Source organism: Daktulosphaira vitifoliae, unplaced genomic scaffold, assembly GCF_025091365.1.
Source record: "Daktulosphaira vitifoliae isolate Bord-2020 unplaced genomic scaffold, ASM2509136v1 Scaffold_1, whole genome shotgun sequence".
In the NCBI taxonomy this organism is placed as follows: Eukaryota; Metazoa; Arthropoda; class Insecta; order Hemiptera; family Phylloxeridae; genus Daktulosphaira; species Daktulosphaira vitifoliae.
Genome location: NW_026099572.1, coordinates 14,170,148 through 14,188,898, shown reverse-complemented (window position 1 = coordinate 14,188,898; position 18,751 = coordinate 14,170,148). Strand labels below are relative to the sequence as shown.

General features: G+C 25.5%; 1 protein-coding gene across 2 annotated transcripts in view; it reads left to right on the top strand.

Moving 5' to 3' along the window:
- The first annotated feature begins 11,910 nt into the window (after nt 1-11,910).
- The window catches only part of LOC126894342 (brefeldin A-inhibited guanine nucleotide-exchange protein 3), a 16,818-nt gene continuing 9,977 nt past the window's right edge, over nt 11,911-18,751 (top strand). Inside the window, exons 1-14 of one of the 2 annotated variants that reach the window (XM_050665281.1) lie at nt 11,911-12,306; nt 12,400-12,533; nt 12,598-12,732; nt 12,980-13,145; nt 13,774-13,885; nt 13,954-14,226; nt 14,377-14,509; nt 14,968-15,065; nt 15,123-15,474; nt 15,540-15,647; nt 15,717-15,864; nt 15,948-16,099; nt 17,158-17,320; nt 17,829-17,936. In XM_050665281.1, coding sequence (XP_050521238.1) covers nt 12,222-12,306; nt 12,400-12,533; nt 12,598-12,732; nt 12,980-13,145; nt 13,774-13,885; nt 13,954-14,226; nt 14,377-14,509; nt 14,968-15,065; nt 15,123-15,474; nt 15,540-15,647; nt 15,717-15,864; nt 15,948-16,099; nt 17,158-17,320; nt 17,829-17,936 — 2,167 coding nt within the window. In that variant the 5' untranslated portion in view covers nt 11,911-12,221. The remainder of the gene's footprint in view (nt 12,307-12,399; nt 12,534-12,597; nt 12,733-12,979; nt 13,146-13,773; nt 13,886-13,953; nt 14,227-14,376; nt 14,510-14,967; nt 15,066-15,122; nt 15,475-15,539; nt 15,648-15,716; nt 15,865-15,947; nt 16,100-17,157; nt 17,321-17,828; nt 17,937-18,751) is intronic. The other variant, XM_050665279.1, reaches the window with a different exon arrangement.

Genomic DNA, 18,751 nt, shown 5'->3' with positions numbered 1-18,751 from the left:
TTCAATAAATTATGACAATTTTTGGAAAAAAACTCCTAGTTTTTGTTCTACTTTGGCTACCATTTGCACATAGAAATTAAGTTGTCGGTACAATTTTTTTTTTTTTTTTGAAATTCTAGTACACAAAATAAGCTTTATTTTAACATATATTTAAAAGGCGCAGATTACCCGGAACATTTTCAAAAGTTAAGTTAAAAAATTTTACTTTTTATTCAAGTTTTTTAAAGGGAAATGCATAAGGTTTCAATATGAAAAAAATTATTTTGATTTGTTCATTTATTAATAAGTTATAACAATTTTTAGAAAAAAATGTCGAAATTTATCAATTTTAAAATTTGTAATTTTTTGGGAGATTTTTACCATTTACGGGGAACAAGGGAAAATTTTCCAATTTTTGAGGGTAATGTGTTCAATTAGATACGATTTGTGATCTTTGGACGTAAATAAATAAACACATTATGGTAAAATGAATATTTTCTCAGCTTTGTATCGAAGCTAATAATATATATTATTAAGAGTAACATTCATAAATTACCGAATTTTTTTATATGATCACTAAAATCTACCAAAAAATAGCTTAACCCGCTTTTTAGTATAGTAACTATCAAGGGGACCGAGTTTTAGTCATTAAATTTTTGCCCCCTATGTAAAAAATATTGCCGGCACCCTTAGTTATATAAATAAATATACATATATGTATATATATATAATTAGTTTTTATACATTTCAAGAGGTGCTGCGAGAGAGAAATGAGTGGTTTTCATTATCAAGTAGACAGGGTATAACTTTTGAACAAATAATGACCAATTCTCACTTATGTTCACGTCACTTCAATTCAGAAATAGATTCATCTACTGAAAAGAGGAAATGCTCTTATACCAATTTATGTCCAATAATTGGATACAATAATAATAGTAATGATAGTTACAAGTTATTTGTCGAATCAGTTACTGATAACACAATATGAACGATACAATATTTAAAATATAAAAATACAGCTACAGCTGCACCATAGTCATTAAGATAAAAAACGTTAAAATGCAGCTTAGATTGATCACCAGTGCCCGATATTTCCACGTTACAATATATACGAGGTATTCATAATGCAAGATTTTTGACTGAGGAAAAAAAGGTCACTTCTCAATGTGCTATATAAATTGGAAGATAACTTTAAAAGAAGAAAAAGAGTTGAAGTCCGCACCTGCTGCTCTTCGAGACATATTTGTAGAAGAGTCATCAGATGCCAGCCAATTTAAAAAGAAGATTATCTGAGTCATACCAGAGGCTAATTTATTAATAAAATTAAATACGTATAAATAACACAGTAAAATTTATTTTAATAAATAAGTTTACACGGAAAATATGATATAAAATAGTATTTTTGTATATATTACATAATTTTACGTATTTATCTAAATTTTATAAAGCTTACTTTAAATCGCAAATGAATAACACTATAATTTCATGAGTTTTTTTTTATTTTTATTGTGTAATATTATTGTAATATATTTTGTCGAAATATTCACAAATTTAAATAAAACATGTGTTTGCACATTCATATGTTTGGTGTACGTAGGAAGAAATAAAATAACATAATGATGTAATTATTTGAAGTATTACATTAAATTAATAATTATTTAATATAAAATAAAAATAATAACCTTAAATATTTATTATTATAATTTATTTAAAATACTAAAATACCTAAAAAATGTTTGATTAAAAATCGCCTTTAATTGTTTGTATCAAAGAATCGCATAAGAATTTCATAAAAATCGTTTACCGGACATTTATTAACTGGGCTGTCGACATTTTTATACTCACACGATCCCAGCCTAAGCGAATTTTTTTAAAGCCGTCCTAAACCCTGACATATAAAATAAATTTAATACCCTTCTATGGCCCAACTGTTTATTATAAGCCCATTCATGGACCAGGTCGAATACTAGTACAGGCTCAAATCGGGTGAGTGCTAATATACAGAAATTGATAGCAAATTTCTTTAAGAAAATTTTAATAATTATTTATTAGCAATATTTTTTTGGCAATTTATTGCAAAAAAATTATGGTATAAAATGTTTATTAATCATTCACTATTCTCAAATGTTCCATATGACCTGGGTTTGAAAACAATTTTTCTCCAAAATCGGTTAGATTCCCTTTTTTTTTAATCAAGAAGTAGTTCCTAGTTTTTTGTCTTAAAAAAAACAACGATAATCTGTTACCGGTAATCAAATATTTAAAAAAACATATTAACCAGTGTCCAACAACCAATACATTTTAGAATTGATTTTTTCAATTAAACTGATAACCTTTCTAAGTTAACTGGTTAATTACAAATATGATAATTTACTTTCAATAATTAATTGAAAACATTTTTTTCAGTCTTAATATGTTTACTATAAATTATAAATACAAAAATATAATGCACAATTAATTATTTAAGTAAGTTTACATTAAAAATTTGCTATATGAATTTAATTAACATTTCAGCTAAACAAAATTGAAATAAGAAGATCACCTAGGTGACTTACTTATTCTTATCTTTATAATTATTCATTATTTTACTCTTATTCAAATTGATTTAACAGTTAACATAGTTTAGTGTATAAAGTATTTCTAAGACAATAAAAAAAGCAGGAGCGTATTAAAAGGGTGAGGTAAAGATTCTTTTAGGACAAAAAGGATTACACTGTGAAGATGTAAATATGTAAATCTTCTCTGAACAAAAGTCTTACTAAACAGATGAACAGTAGAAATTTTGTGTCAACTGGCTATCAAGAAAATAATTATAAGTTAAGAATACACTTGGGATAAGGTTAGTAGATACTGTCTTACGAATAGTCTTCCTTATTTTTTTTTTATATGTGAAATTCAGTACTTTAAAATTTTATTTTATTATTAATCAGTGTCACGTAGTAGAATGGGTTTTATTCTAAAACTCGGTAATTGACAATTGCTTGTTACTAAACCGGTATTTTTGACTGATGTCGGATACCAATTAAAAGTAAAATACGATTTTTACCGGTGCCGATTAATATTTTTTTTTTTGTAAAGGTTTCAAGCCTTATAGTCATATAATATAATAGAATGAAATAAATCATTTACTTACTGATTTTATTTTGACAAAACTGATCAAATGACTGGTTAAATTCTAATAAATTCTGTTCACAAACAAAAGTATCAGAATCAATATTAGGGACTTTAAACGAAAGCTAACTTCATTTTTACGAATGTCCACTAGGCTGGCGCAAAATTGAATTATTAATTATACAATATTGTTAAGGGTACCCCTTAACATTATTGTATACCTAACAATGAATCCATTAGGAATATTGAACCTAAAATAGTATATCTAATCGTTCAAGTTATTTCTGTATTTTTTTTATATATTTGGGTGCTATTGATCAATTTACTTGATACGCGTTGAGTGACCGGTAAAATATTTTTGAACTTAAATTTTCATACTTTTAATTTTTAAGAATCCAACATAGTTAGAGGATAATCCAATAATATTTCAAAAATCGACTAATTTTGCGCCATCCTAATGTCCACCTCTAATGTCAATCGATTTCACCTATGATAATTATTATCATAGGTGAAATCATATGATATTTATGAATTGTGCCGCTCATAAAAAACCCATATTTTTTGTTTTGCTATTGACTTGACATATTTTAATAATAATAATAAATTAAAAATTTTCTCCAGTGACACACGGGTAACGTAAACATAATACTCCCCTTTAAATGCAGTTCTGATTTTACTTAATTATTCTCGCATATTCTTATTAAACAAAAATCCTCCTTTTCAATCATTCCAATCCAAACATTTCACAAAAGAAATTTTTAAATAGAATCAGTTTATCTTAGTAATATAACATGTGTTAAAGTAGTAAGCAATTTTTTTTTTATGCATTAATTTTAAACTTTGATATTATTTAAGGTTAGAGATTCAGGGTACTAAACTGATCGTTTCGTAAATTTTCTGATCTAAACCAGGAAATTTAGTAGTTTTTACTTATATTTTTATATTTTATGTTTGATTAAGTGTATAATTATTCATTTTATTTTATAATATCATTAGTGTCTCACGTAAAATGTAAGTATTAATTTTAGTCTTCGAAAATGTTTATCATATTAAGGTTATATATAGTACTTATGCAACTTATTAATTTTATCTAATGTGTAATGTAATCATAAAATATTTTTTGGTAAAAGGATTAGCTATATATATTCGTTGCAAAAAATACTGAAATATCTGTTTTTGCATTTATAGAAACTTTTAAAAATATTTTTTTCAACATACAACTAATCAGTTGTTAAATAATAGCATGGAAATCAATTAACATGTACGAAAAATTGCGTCTCTAAGTAGGTTTTTTTAATGGTGTGGTGTAATACAGTGGATCACTCAAGCACCGTATTAGCGCTGATGTTCAACTGCGTTGTTTGTTGTTGGTTCCTAGGTAGGTGACCATACAGGAACTTTAACAGTGACACACACCTTACCTCTTACTGGCTCCCTTAGATATAATGAGGCCGCGTCAGGTTAACAGTCGGTATAAATATCCTGTTAAATCATTGTAAGGTAGAACCGAACCAAATCCTTTATTTATAATAGAGGCTAAGAAGATTGTTAGGTAGTGTTTTCTGTAACGTTCCTGGATATTGTGTGAAATACTTATATAGATGATTTTATTAAAATTTGTACACCAAACAAATATTTACGTATTTTAAACAATTTTTTATTAAAAAAATTCTGGGCGTATTTAAGTCACTATAAACACTATTTTTAGTGTGTAGATAAGCTAGACAAATTAATTTAATAAAGTAACTATCCGACAGATCTATTTTTTACACCAATCAAATAGATTTTGAACTATAGCCTCGATACACCCAGAGAAAAACCTCGATCTATATAATAATTTCATTGTTCAATTTGATAAATATATCATTACCATTGAATCTATGATATATTTATCAATATGATAATTTTTTTTCTTGTCTTGAACAATAATTATTTATAAGAATAGTTATTTTGTTCGTATTAATAAAACATTATCATAAACCCTTGATAAAATTTCTCTATCAAAATTGATTGAGGTTTTTCTTTGGGTGTATAAAATTTTATTATGCTACGGCTATAATTGTGAATTAATCTTGATTATAAAAAATATTTTAAATTAACAATTTTTTTACAAGAGATTATTACTATTTTACTAAAAAATGTACAACTATAAATCACAATGTTATAACTCTTTTAAGCTTATTCAAGATAAAAAATAATTCCACGTATTAACTTATATATTTAATACACCTTTAGTAACAAAAAAAGGCTTACTTTTAAGTGTAAGAAAAAAACATTATCACATTATAAACTCTTGAAGGTTACCTTGAGTATAAATATACATTTATAATTTTATAAATAATCTAAATGTACTTATCACGTGATTCAACGTCGTTTTAAATTATAAATACGTAGTGTAGAATAAATGAATTTTAATTCATAAAAATCGAACTATTAGCAATCTAAAATATAAATGTTTAAAAGCAGGGGCGGACGGGAGATCAACGGCCCAGGTGTCACAATAATTGTGGCGGCCCACCTCTTTCCAAAACATTTGTCGCTCTATGAAAAAAAAATAATTTTACTAACCATATTAAAATAATCAGAATGGCAATATCCCCTTTACACCCGTTATTAGTATCTCACTGTCTAAATAGTTTTATCGAAATTATGTGAATTNATCTTAAATTTACTATTCCTCGGTAACTACATCATCGAGAATACTTTTTATAATTAATTAATGAAAATTATCAAAAAAAAACAGCAGTATATAACAAAATTTGTATATGATTATTGAAATCTTTGAAAGCTCATAACTTTTAAACTAGACTTCGCCGACAAAAATTGTTTATATATTCTTAGTCGGTATGAAAAACTAAATTGATTTAAAAAAAAAAATTTGAAAAATCTCGATGGGGTGGTAAAATGCATTTAAGCCCGTATTTTAAACAATTTTTTATTAAAAAAATTCTGGGCGTACTTAAGTCACTATAAACACTATTTTTAGTGTGTAGATAAGCTAGACAAATTAATTTAATAAAGTAACTTTCCGACAGATCTATTTTTTACACCAATCAAATAGATTTTGAACTATAGCCTCGATACACCCAGAGAAAAACCTCGATCTATATAATAATTTCATTGTTCAATTTGATAAATATATCATTACCATTGAATCTATGATATATTTATCAATATGATAATTTTTTTTCTTGTCTTGAACAATAATTATTTATAAGAATAGTTATTTTGTTCGTATTAATAAAACATTATCATAAACCCTTGATAAAATTTCTCTATCAAAATTGATTGAGGTTTTTCTTTGGGTGTATAAAATTTTATTATGCTACGGCTATAATTGTGAATTAATCTTGATTATAAAAAATATTTTAAATTAACAATTTTTTTACAAGAGATTATTACTATTTTACTAAAAAATGTACAACTATAAATCACAATGTTATAACTCTTTTAAGCTTATTCAAGATAAAAAATAATTCCACGTATTAACTTATATATTTAATACACCTTTAGTAACAAAAAAAGGCTTACTTTTAAGTGTAAGAAAAAAACATTATCACATTATAAACTCTTGAAGGTTACCTTGAGTATAAATATACATTTATAATTTTATAAATAATCTAAATGTACTTATCACGTGATTCAACGTCGTTTTAAATTATAAATACGTAGTGTAGAATAAATGAATTTTAATTCATAAAAATCGAACTATTAGCAATCTAAAATATAAATGTTTAAAAGCAGGGGCGGACGGGAGATCAACGGCCCAGGTGTCACAATAATTGTGGCGGCCCACCTCTTTCCAAAACATTTGTCGCTCTATGAAAAAAAAATAATTTTACTAACCATATTAAAATAATCAGAATGGCAATATCCCCTTTACACCCGTTATTAGTATCTCACTGTCTAAATAGTTTTATCGAAATTATGTGAATTAGAATTGTATCTAAGATTAAATTGTCTAACGTGTGACTAAGTATAGAAACACTGCATTAGTTTACGACACCGCACTTTAAAAATACTTTTGATTAGGAATATTTGTGAAATTCATTTAGACCTTTTAATTTTAAAATTAGCCTCTCCAAAAATTCAGAAAAATTACATGTATGATTATACATGTATAAAAAAAATTAGAGGGTTGGAGAATTGCATACAATGAACTCATCCAAATGTTTTATTAAAATTGCGCCTATGGTAAAATATAACTTACTAACAAGTTAAGTTTCAGAACTTTTTATATTAAGTGAAACATAATAATACCTTACAAAATCTTTATAGCATAAAGAAATTAAGTTATGGTTTAGACCACTTCTTTTCTGGAACCAGTAGCGATGACTCTTTATGGCTTATATAAATCATTACAGGGTTCTCCTCTACCAATTGATAATTCAGGAGACTGGTAGAGACGAGCATATACAGGAAGTTTAAAAAGTAAGAAAACTGGTCAATTGTTACAAATAATGAGAAAAATAGAAACTCTTTTCCTTACTTACTGAACAACCTGTATAATTCACGAAAAAATTGTGAACTTTTTTCGTGTAAGGTGTTCGAAAACAGTTCGGTTTTTATCAACAATGAAGAAACTATTTTCTTTTCGTATTAAATACTACGTGTGTTAATTTAATTTATAGTATATAAAATTGAAATATTTTGTAAGAATCTACATTATCCGCCTTCATACAAGGACGAACTTGCCCACTGCGATCATTGTGCCTACGACAGAAAAGTAGATAGCCAACCGACCAAGTACTAAGGTGGTGCGGCGACAGCCACGATTATTAACAATTTATTTTTGTTTGTTTTATATTTTAATATTTGATTGATTAAAATAAATGTATTTTTTTCATATTGTACAACAAATATGTAGTTACACAAACATAATTATGTTGAATCCATATTATCCATGATTAGTAAAATGTTTAGAAGAAATAGAATAATTTTAATTAATTAACCAGAGTAGCTTAAATATCATAACTAAAAATAATTTAGGTGTTTATAATGTTGGAACTCCCTAATGTTGCCCTAAATGATTAAATTCGTCTAAAATAATTGAATTTTTAAGCAAAAATATATAATTTCCTGGGTTGGTAAACATAGAATGTTTTCTAATACAGTGTGGGCCCAATACCCCTCAGTCCACACATGTCTGCTTATTAAATGTATGTTAGATCCACTGCCTGATTCTTAATATTCCATCACAATTTGCGTTTCCCTATGAACTAATAATATAACATATTTTATTTTTAGATACAAAAATATAAGACATCACATAAAAAATACAATGTAAATTTTTACTTGTATAAATGATTTGCTATCTCTTTTTTTTTTATTGCGTTAAGATTAAATATACATTATGTTAAAAAAGTTATTTCCAAGAAGTATTCAAAATAGACTAATATCTTATATCTTAATTGAAAGAAATTGACGTAAGCATATTGAATACAAAGAAGTGTAAGTACTAAATGTTATTAATAAAGAGATAGTTAAATAATTCGTCACTTTATAGCTACTACCTGAAGGCTAAATAACAAAAACACACATAGGATTACTTGTGAATAGCATAATTACAGCAAATATTGCTCAATTAATTTTTGTTTTAATATATTAAAACTCAACAAAATTGTATAATCTCAAATAAATTACATTTAAAGTCGTATTTTCACAAAACACTCATTTTATTTTTATGTATACACTGATTTATGAGTGTATAAAAACACGCTAAAAAGTTTATTTATTGATTAAACTTATTAAATGTATTCTACCAATATTTAGTATAATTTTATATTACAATAAGATTTAACATGAGTACTTACAAAAGTCAGTGCAAGTGTTATCTTATTATCTTTTAAATTACATAATTTTATACCTACATTTAAATATTACAATAATTCAGCATTATTTTCATATGTAGCTTATTATATTAGGTCAATAACATTTTATAGAGAGATAATGTAAAACTTTAATTTATTAAAAAAAATAATAAACTCGTTTGATTATTTTGTAGCGCTGGTACCGTATTACCTACCTTCATCCCTGTGATTAACAACATTTAGAAAAAGTAGGTTATGTTATCTTTTTGTTACACGTGTATTGTTTTCGTTACTTTTTTGATTTTTAAAATAAAAGCAGATATATTTTTTATTACTATTATTTTTTTTTAAGAACAATTTGTAGAAATAATACAACAAGTTTTGTGAGTATATGAGAATCGATTCTAAGAAGGTAAGATACAAGTACTGATGCCAATACAATTTTGTCAACTTACCCTCTCACAATTAATTGTTAAAAATTTAAATCTGTATAACGAATTACATTTTTCTTTATAGTTCCGTGTAGTAAATGTATGTACGAACCGAGTAATGAGTTAAATCCCATTAAAATAATGCTTACAAATCAAGTACCAAGTAAAATCTGAATCAAGAAATGTTTATAAACAAAGTACTCATAAGCAGAGTAACCGAAATATCTCTAATAATTACATAATTTTCTTTGGGACGATTAAACAAAATATAAAGTGTGGCTACTTACAATATATGTTTAAACATTTTTTAATTATAAGCATTGTTAGAGAATCAATTGTTAAGTGTTCGGTACTAAAAAATTTTTTATAAAGATATCCTATTGGTAAACAAAATTTTTTCCAAATTGTTATTGATCAAAACTATAATCAAATATTATTACCCTGAGAATTTAAATATCCATTTAACATTTTTTACAATAGTACTGGTTATAAATAAAATACAAATTTATCTCATTTAGTACCCTACCTAAATGATTACAATATTTTTTTTTGTATTTCCTTATATACTGTTATTACTAATTTATCTTTGACGCCTTTTTTAAAAAGCTATGCTAGTGTTAAAGAGAACGGGAAAACCTACAAAGCTCAGCGCAACGGAATCGAACTTTTGTATCCAAGTATCGATAAACACGTTCCCGAATGAGCCAAGTAGGACGCCAATGTTACTTTTTATCAATTGTGTTAATACTCTCACCTGTTATGTTAATATTTTTTAATAAAAATTTGAATGAGAAAAATTATTAATTTTAATTAAAAATACTTAATAATAAAAATTAAAAAAAAAGTTTTTTTAATATTAAAGCCAAAGAAAATTTAGGTCAAAAAGCTACTCTATAAGGAGCTGAATAGATACCTATATTATACTTTATTCCACAATTATAGATAACATTTTAGACCACAGTAAACCATGCTAAATCATCCAGAAGTGGTTGCCTCATTATTTCTTAAATTTTCGGGGTTTATTCTTTATGTTATATTTAGATTAAAACAATTTTTTTTATGACCTTCCCATTTTTATGGCTATTTTAATGTGAAAAATGTTAAAAATAGCCAGAACGTTAAAAAACACACATATTGTATACACAAATGTAAACCACATTTTTGTAATTGTTTTATATATTATTGTATATGTAATATATTACGATTCAATATAATTATTATATATTTTATATAATTATTTAATTCATTATTTCAGTTGCAAAATAAAAATAAATAAATAAAATTATTATGATAATATTGTAAAATATTTTAATAAATAATCATGGTTTTATTCTAGTAGTTAGAATATTGTGTCTTCATAAATATCATCAGTTAATGATATTTTAAAGCTTTTTGTGGTACTGTTATTAATTGGTAAAAATCTGTGTTTTTCCTTATTCCTGAGAATAGTTTTACACAATTTAAATCTCATATTAGGTATTTTTCATTTTAATAAGATTTTATTAAAAAGATCCTTCAACCACCTTAGGCCAACACCGTCTAATATTTTCCATACTTCTACTAGCACTTCATCTGGTCATACTGCTTTATTCTTTTTCATTGATGTCACAACCTCTCATACCTCTTTTTGCTAATTAAATCTACCAATCCTTGTTTCCATGAGATATCCTCTAATTTCACCCTTAGATACTACTCATTCAGTAATTTTTATAAATACTCTTTCCACCTTTTTTCACATCAATATCGCTCGTAGTACCCTTTTATCATAATTTTTTATACACCTTACCTTGTGATAATCTTTAGACTGTTTTTCTCCTACTGTTACAAGTCTATAGACTACTTTTTCACTTTCCTATGTTCCTAGCGTATCAAACAACACATCGTACCTTTTAAACTTCGCATTACTTACTGCACACTTGTCTTCTTTACACATTCATTCTACTTCACTTTTGTTTTTTAGTCATATTTTGAACTACCTCGTATTACTTTATAATTTTCTCAACGTCCTCATCGCACCACCAGTTTCCTTGTTTCCTGTCATTCTACTTCTACTCTCACCTTTTTTAAAAAAATTTTTGTTTTGCTTTTTCCAATTTTTACTACCGGGTCCTTAATTCTCCTCCCGTGTTCTTTCGGTTTTTGCATATTCTCTTTCCACTACACCACAATACCATCACCATCATTCTGTTTTGTAGTTATATTCTTTCCTGGGCTGACTTTACAATCTTTTACTCGATTTACAATCTCACTCTTCCTCATAAAATAATCAATCTTTGATCTAATACATGATTAATTTAACTAAATTACAAAAAAAAAATAGTAGCTATAATAGATAACAATTTTTGTATGTACATATGGTAGAATTCGTAAACGATATACTAAGATGTACTGTGTAAATTAAATTAATATTCTAACTTAATCATATTTTTCATTGTATAGAATGTTTTTTATTTCTATATAAAACATTTTGTAAAATTGTTGTTTGCTCTAATCAATTTCCCCTCAAATATTCTTTTTAATGCATAAATAATAAATTAATTTTTCTCCACTATTAGCATATTTAAATAGAGCGATTTAACTGCATACACACGTCGTTTCAAAAGTGATAATATTTCGTGAACCAATTTGAATAGATAACTGGATACAGATGTACATATACATATATATAATTTTATTTCGAAAAGTAACCTAATTATTGTAAACACCTTTTTGAAAAGTTATGATAAGAATTGAAGGCAATGTAAACTTATGAATTAGAGATAACTGATAACATATCGGCATTTGAAAATAAATAATTATTAGTAGAATGTTGTCAAATTTTGAATATAATACTATTTTTTTAATAAAATAGTCCCACTTATTAACTATTTAATTTAAACTAAAAATTATTATGGAAGATCTACTTGTACAATTATCTAAAGATGCAGCAAATTCTAAGTTTAGTAGTCTTAGTCAATCAGCAACTGAAGCATATGGTATGGTTCAATGACAACATCTTTAATTGTTTTCAACATTTTTGAAATATTTCAAAATGTATAAATTGAACATTTTTTAATTTTATTGTGTAGTCTTTTTAGAAAAACAGCAAGGAACATTGCGTGATCCAGCCCATGAATTAAGAGCAAAATGCTTAATTGTTTTTAAACAAGCATTTGAAACGAAAAAAAGTAAATTGGTATCACATGCTCTATCTGGACTCAATGTAAGAATTTTTTATGATTGTGAGTCCTTCTCTTTATTGATTTTTTAAAATTATTTTTATTTAGAAAATGATACGAGATGATAGATTTCAATCTAATTTTGAACCTGAAGATGATTCCTTATGGTTGCCATCTCAAATTTTACATGCTATTAACTCCATTTTATCACAATCAGAAGACATACAAATAGATATGTTAAAAGTATTTTTTTAATTTCAACAATTAATATTCATTTTTTATTTTAATATGTCATGGAAATGATACAGAATGCCCAACGTCATAATAATTAATTTTGCTAAATTCGATGTCTCAACTAGAACAGACATTTATATTATATAAAAAATAAGAATAATAACAATTAAAATTCAAAAATACTTATTGCTGAGTTATTTAGCCCATGCAGAGAATTCATAAATGATCAATTAATTTATAGTTATTCAAACTCTAGGTATTATTAAATGTTGCTTGTTCATCTTATTGGACTATGAATGGGCGCATTATTATACAGATACTTACAATCTCATGTGAAGTATATGAAAATGGAAGTCAAGGAATTCAATCTGCTGCTCAAGCTGCAGTTAGTCAAACACTAAGATATTTTTGTAGTTATTTAGGTATTAAAAAATCTTATTTTATTTATGAAATAGTGAGGCTTAAAATAATAATGTATCAAACATATCCAGTACCATTGCTATGATTTGTAAGGTCTTAAGAAAAATACCAACACAAAGTCCCAAACTTAATTAACTTACAACCAAATGACCTTATTTTTTATCATATTTTTACTGATCTCAAAATTACAAAAAAAAAACATGGGGCCTTACACATTAAAAAAATATATTTATCCCTTTTACTTTTGCCTTCAATTATCTATGAATTGTTCTATTTATTTAAAATGATAAATTAAATCCTCTCTTTATTTTTCACTCCTAAAATACTTAGCTAGTTTTATAAATTATGGACTTGACACTAGGAACATTTTTATGGAACTAACTTAATTTTTAAATTTTCGGTACATCACACTTTTTCAAGTCTTAAAATGTTAAAAAAAATGTATATATATAAGAATTATTTGTTAGCATAACCAACAGATTTTTGTAAGGTAAAATTTTGTTACTTTGGTATCTGATAAAATTCTAATGTATGTTTTAAAATTAAATTTATACCTTGTTAGGTAATTTTACCCTGACACCAACAATATTTTGAAGTAATTTAAATTATTTTTAGTATCATTTTGTTTAGATGAAGAATGTGAAGAAATTAATAAAATGAAGGAAGCTGGTGGTGTATTATGTTTTAATGAAGTGTTGCCAATTATGCAGTTTATTGTTAGTAAAATTGATGAGACCCAAAAGTATGAGTACATTTTTATTTGTATTTATTCATTTAAGGAACAACATTAATTATTATTATTTTTTATAGTGGTAATCGACGAAGTCAAGCTGTAGTATTTTACTTGGAATGTTTACATACATTAGTTGCTAGTTTACCACAAAAAGTTCATGATAACCGACATTTTACAATGTTTTTATGGCAAAGATTATGTCCAGCTCTAATTGCATTTTTAGGATCACCTAGGGTTGATAAAAAAATAATAACTAGAGATCATGATAATAGTAAAAAAATAGGTAGAGGATCTGGAGTTTTAGGAAGTGCACCTAGTTTTAATAGCAATCAGTCTAAAATAATTTACAGGTAATATAAAATTGTTTTGATTCAATTTTAACATTAATTTTTGTATTTTTTATAATGTATAATTAAATATTTAGTAGTAATATTAATTATAAGTATATATGCTAGCTATACTCAATTATAATACTCAGTTTTTTCTTTTTCCAATTTTAGTATTGGCAGCCAGTTAGTAAGAGTTGTTGGTTGTGTTAGTTCTCTCAGGCCAGTTTTGGAATCAGTTTTTCATAGGATGTTATTATATCCTCCTCCAATTTATAGAAGGGATGCATTAAAAGCATTAAAAGAGGTATAGAGTGAATTCTAAATTTATATAATTGTAATACAGATGAGTAATTTTTTAATTTAAAAAAGTGTCTAACTGACAATGTTTTATAACTTTTTTTTTTGAATTATTATTTTGTTGAACATTTTTTAAAATAGTTATTGCCTTATTAGACTATATTTAAGGCTAATTTTAGCTTCGATGCGAAGCTGAGAAGGTATTAATTTTACTATGATGTGTTTTTTTTTTTGTGTCTGTCACTACTTTTTCTCAGCTCTCACCAAACCAATTTCTTTCAATGTTACGTCGAAAGATCACAAATCATACCAGGTCAAAGACATAACTCTTAAAAATATATTATTTCGAGTTTTCACTTCAATATATTAAATATTAGGACTACAATAACTTATTTCTTGTTTTTTTTATCCTTAAATAATGTGCATATATAATTTAAATCTATAACATTAATATTTTATGTTTAGTTATTAAGCTGCCCAAGTAGATTAGTCAATTTTACTGGACCCATTTTGGTTGAAGATGACAAATTATGTCAACAAAGTGATATGGCATTAATTCGTTTGTAAGTAACTATGTTTCATTTTAATTTAAAACTTAAAATGTTTACATTAATCTATAGAGCAATGGATTCGTTAGAAGAATGTGCCAAATGCACAGATTGGGAAATAGTATCAACAAGTGTATTTTGTATTGCCTCATTATTATCCACACTTATTGATCTATCTTGTGGGAAAGGCATAAATAATATTTACTCTGATAAAATAAATAAAAAATTTGACACTTTGTCTAATTGTGATTATACGGGACCTCTAACATATGAATCAATGAAGAGATTACCAAGTTCTTACAGGGAACAATTATCGTCTGAATCATCTTCTGAGAACCAAAGTTGTATAAACAGTTCTAGTTGTAGTAGTAGTAGTAGTGGCAGCACTGAAGGTCCAGAAGAGGGTTATCAAAATGATCCTCAAGTAACTATATTAAATGTCAATAAAATAATACATTTTTTTTTGATACAGCTTATTTTTTTTATAAGATTGATGAAATACAAATAGAAGCTGAAATGAAATTTAAAGAAGAAGCATTACATATGGAACAAGTTTCAAAAAAATTGAGTATGTTAAATGTTATTCAAGTTAATCCAGTAAGAATATTAATTTTAATAAATTGTAATATAATAAAAAAATTATATAAATTTATAATATTACTTGAGGAATTTATCGAAGCAAGAGATAAAGAACGAAGTAATGCCAGTAATTTTGTGAAAACTTTAATTGATTTTTTACCTACACTAATACCACTTAGAAGTACATTACAAATAGATGAAGAAATTCAAAAATTTGCATCAAATTACTGTAAAAGTCAGTATTTTGATTTTTACTAAAACTAGATATTAGTTCAAAAACATGGGTTCATCACAATATTATTGTTTTTTTGTTATTAGCAATCTTTTTTCATAATTACAAACAAGAAGGATCAATCATAATTAATGCTGATGGTGTCTATGTAGCAACTTTTATGACACTTTATTTAAATTTAAAATTAATTCATCAAAATTTTTATGATGATTCTTCATTAACTCCTATAATGTCTGAAGTAAGTGTAATTAGTAATAAGTAGAGCCCAGAGTAATATGCATTTATAAATTTTGTTTGAGTCGCTTTGAAAGGTCCCAAGTTTGTGCAACATAATCGTAAGATAATACAGTAGCATAAAAATATTTTTCGTTATAGAGGGGTAGTCCTCTTAATTCTACCAAAACTATAATCTTGTCAATGACATATAACTAAATTTCTAAATCAATTAATAAAAATATGTACTGGCTGATGATATGTTCGGAATAATTTAACAAAATTGTTTAAGTACATATTGATGACTTAATAATAAGTCATTAACTTCTCAAAAACTTTTACTTAATTATTTGATATATGGTTTATAGTATAGCATATATATATAAGTAATATAAATATTAATTTTTATATAACTTTATTGGGTTCATAAATTTTTTTTTTTGTTAAAAATAATAGTATTCATAAATCATTAGTAAATATTAAAAATAAACATGAAATTCTTTAACTTTGATATTTTTTAGATCATTGATAGTGGGAAGCTTTAATCTTCCATTACTCCCTACATGGGAAATCGAGCTCACTTGAATACCAATCTTCCTGTAAATACGCCACTGAACAGAATATAATAAATAATCAATTATAAAAAATTATGCTATAACTCATTATCAAAATAAATATTTAATATTTTTTTTCTCTATTAAAGAAAATTGAAAAATAATTTTTTCCCCTATAGATTATAATAATTATTTTTATAGTATTTATCAATATTAGTAATATATCTAAAAGGTCTATCAAAAGGAAAAAATTGGTGATTTACTAGAGGTTGAATAATAATATAACTATTACGTTATAAAAACTATTTAGTAGAAAAATTTTTATTGTAAAATATATTTTATTCTTCTTCTTTTTCTTCACCTTAATTCCTGTAAAATACACTCTATTGTTTAAATTTAATGATATTTAAATAATTGTGGTGGAAGCTTATAAAGTTTTAATATTAATATTACTAATAATAAATATTATTATTTATATATTATACAAATAACTTTGCTAAAAATTTAAATGGGAGTGGTTTTTTGACAGGAACAATTTATAGAGGAGATATTCAACAGTGGCATGTTATTGTATGTATCTACTAATTGGCTGGCTGAGCTTTACCAACATATCCTAGTTACTAACCTATTAATGTTGTCTGGTTACAAGCCTCAAATCACTGGTCATTTGGCTCTAATAGATCTATTGACAGGTTGATAAGGGATTCTTTGATTAGCTTTATTTTTGTTTATATTGTGCTTTTATTTGTACTAATGGCTGATTGAATCTTAGTGTTTTTTTTCATTATTTTTTTATGAATTTTTCAGTTATCAAACTTTAAGTTATGCTTAAATATATATTAATACATTTGGAACAGTAGATTAATTTGTTATATCACTTGAATAAAGTGGAATAAGTTATGGTATTTAATAGAGTATAGGTATATTAGATAAAAATTAGAACTTATTATTATTATTTTTTAAATAATACATTTTTGGTTTGTACTTTAATCGCTAATAAAAAATTTAGATTGAAATAAAATCATTAAATATTAAAAAAAACTTGGTTTTCGTTGCACATTGAGATGATTTTACTATGTAAATGATGTTATTAAATGGCTTATAAAATCTAATGAGTATCATAAGCTTTAATAGTTATTTTCTTTTTTACTGTGTAAAGTTACTTTAAATTTATGCATAAATATTTTTCTAATTTTATAGATATTGATGGACACACGTTAGAAAATAAAGTTAATTGTCTTCTATCAGATTGTCTTAGACTTGAACAAACAGTCAGTAATACTGAAGTAAATCAAGATGTTGAAGCTGGTAATTTCAATTATATAAATTATAAATAAATAACCCAGCACAGCGGGGACGTTGCATAGTTTGGTCCAGTATAGATTTAATCTGACAGTGATTAAAATCACTATCATAAAAAATGCTTCGATGCAAATCTGTAAAGAGTATTTAATTTTAAGAAATTGGTGGATAATTACAAAAGCAACATTAACAAAAGTTAAGTTGAAAAAATTAGCTTTTGTAAAAAAGTTGCTATTTTAAATTCTCACCAGTGAGCAGGTTAAGTATTAGATTTTCAAAAAAATTGTATCAAATGAAAGAAAATTACCTAAGGTTTCAATATAAAAAAAGTAAAAAACCCAGCACTGGGGGGTCGCGGCACAGTGGTGACGTGGCATAGTTGGATCAAGTAAATGATATCTGACAGTGATTAAAATCACTATCAAAAATAAACGCTTCGATGCAAATCTTTAGATAGTGTTTAATTTTAAAAAAATTGGTGTTTTATTCCAAAAGCTACTTGATCTGCTGGTTCCTTATTAATATCTCGATAAAGATAAAGTATGGTAAATGAAACAGGGTTTATTAAAAAATATTATTTGTCATAAAAAAATTGTGTAGATCCATAAACTTTTCAATAAGTTATAGCATTATAAAGTTAAATATAATATAAATAATAAAATCGAGAATTTTCACACGAAAAAAGCATTCGGTAGCCATTTTCGCCGTGAAGACAAGTCCAGAGGTCAAATTTTTTTTTTTCAAATTAAAGTATATTACATTAGCTTTAATTTAAGATATATATAAAAGTGTCAGACCTTCCGGAACATTTTCAAAAGTTA